Genomic DNA, 1895 nt, shown 5'->3' with positions numbered 1-1895 from the left:
GAGGGTGCGAGGGTGGAGGGAGGGAGAAAGCAAGAATGAAAGGGCGTCGCAAACGCGATAACTCTGAATGAGAAGTGGACCGTATTCGCCTAATTTTTATTTCATCGCGTTCTCCTCGCGTTAACTTTATCGCGATTCCGTCACGACTCCCTGTCAACGCGGATGTCTATTAACATCGACCGCGTCTCGACGGCATTTCGATTCGCGAGATAAACGTTTGATAGATTTATAGACGCAGCGGTAGAGCGAAGTTCTCACGTCACAGGCTGGTAATTGCGCTTCCGAGAACTTACCACGATCGTAGTAATCCTTAAGGCAACGGAAAAAGCGTATTCGCTGAATGATTTTTAACGTTCAACGCACAGGTCGTACAGCACACAGTGTAAAGTTTCACGCTGTAACCCTTACGAACGGTCTCTTGCTCCTATGCGTGTCCCTTCAGTTACATTTTCACTGTTCACACGTATGCCACGACGGGAAATACGAATACGATGCACAAGAACAAAGCGACCGGGGGCTGAGCCTCGGTGTGAGGGTTCGTCGCGTTCGATATTCTATCGACTTTTCACAGAAATCGAGAAAACCGTGAACGATGATGTCGAGAAAACCGTTACGTTCCTCGATGTCACATTTTCAGCAATGCGCGTATGTCGCGTCTGGAGCCGTCGCGACGCCCTGCGTCGCTTTTATAGACCCGGCCGACACGCGCAGACGTAGATCGAAAAAGGGTATGGAACATCGATGCGAGGATCAAACATCCCTGTAATTCCCCGGCACTTTTTTTCAACCATTAAACCCCGCGTGCTCTGCTTTGCAAGAAATTATCACTTGCACCAGTCGCTGCCTAAATCAGGGTAATTACGCGCATCCGCGAAATGTCCGGACCATGCGGCGAGATTAAACGGAAAGTTTGCCGCCGCGAGCGAGATGCACTTTCTTCTTCGCTGATTTCGAGAAATTTTCCACATTATCGAGCACCCGCTGCGCGTAATTCTTTTTGTTTTTTCCTCTCCTTGCGAGGAGCGTGCGTGCCTCGCCGAGTTAGCGGAATCGTTTTGTCAAAGCGTGAATTTTTATTTCGAGACCGGGGGACAAACTAATGATTTTCGCGCTTGGTAGATACCTCTCGAGCGGTGCCGCTCTTTCTTGTTAGCACGTGCAAAAGTAGCGATCTTAGGTTCCTCGTTCTCCGTTGCCAATACGGGGTAACCGTACTTAGCGAGAAACCAGGCTCGTACGCGCGATCTCGGGACACGCGTGTATACGTACGGTGGCCGAATAATACGTATTACCGATGGCCAAATAATACGCATACTCCCGAGGTGGAATTTAATTTAAACCAGAAAGTATTTTTAACATGTATGTCAAGTATACGATGTCCATAGGGATGGATCGTACATACCAGTGCAACGACGGCAATATCGAAGATATAAATAGAGAAAACCGTTACGATAGAAGTAGGTAATACGATGTATCGTGGTACTGTTTCGTTTCGATTCATTAGACCCGTAACGCCTGTATTTATCTCGGAGAAGCCGGGGATCGTGTAGGTAGAAAGCAACAAATGCCGTACGTCTATGGGATATTTCGTAGGTTCTTTATTCGCTTGCTCCCACGTTCGTTCATATCATACATACATACATATTTAGCGTCGATTGGATAAAATAAAACAAAGTTAAATAACATGGGCGCGCAGCGCCACGGAATAAAATTTAGCCTCGTTTTCGAGAGCTTGCTTTCGACGATCTAACGCTGTCCGTTTTGTCACCCACAGGTACGAAATTTCATACGGAAGAGGAAGTCGAGATGTGCTCTGTATAAACGGTGGAAGAGTGGCTGGTGCAGGCGCTACTGCACCAGGTGCGACAGGAACACGAAGTACGAGAACAGCAGGA

At 47.8% G+C, this 1895-nt stretch overlaps 3 protein-coding genes across 3 annotated transcripts in view; 1 reads left to right on the top strand and 2 right to left on the bottom strand.

Annotated features, from left to right (window-relative positions):
- Positions 1 to 332, bottom strand: part of meng (serine/threonine-protein kinase meng-po) — a 3862-nt gene extending 3530 nt beyond the window's left edge. Inside the window, exon 1 of the mRNA XM_017911663.1 lies at positions 294 to 332. The gene's annotated coding sequence lies outside the window, so the exon portion shown is untranslated. The remainder of the gene's footprint in view (positions 1 to 293) is intronic.
- zuc (Mitochondrial cardiolipin hydrolase zuc) overlaps positions 1 to 1889 on the top strand; it is an 8871-nt gene extending 6982 nt beyond the window's left edge. Inside the window, exon 4 of the mRNA XM_017911788.1 lies at positions 1775 to 1889. Coding sequence (XP_017767277.1) covers positions 1775 to 1821 — 47 coding nt within the window. The 3' untranslated portion in view covers positions 1822 to 1889. The remainder of the gene's footprint in view (positions 1 to 1774) is intronic.
- The window catches only part of LOC108555827 (axoneme-associated protein mst101(2)), a 1802-nt gene continuing 1728 nt past the window's right edge, over positions 1822 to 1895 (bottom strand). Inside the window, exon 5 of the mRNA XM_017911653.1 lies at positions 1822 to 1895. The gene's annotated coding sequence lies outside the window, so the exon portion shown is untranslated.

The sequence above is a fragment of the Eufriesea mexicana genome, unplaced genomic scaffold (genome assembly GCF_001483705.2).
Source record: "Eufriesea mexicana isolate 0111107269 unplaced genomic scaffold, ASM148370v2 scaffold305, whole genome shotgun sequence".
Classification (NCBI taxonomy): domain Eukaryota; kingdom Metazoa; phylum Arthropoda; class Insecta; order Hymenoptera; family Apidae; genus Eufriesea; species Eufriesea mexicana.
This window is presented reverse-complemented; position numbering and strand designations above follow the sequence as displayed.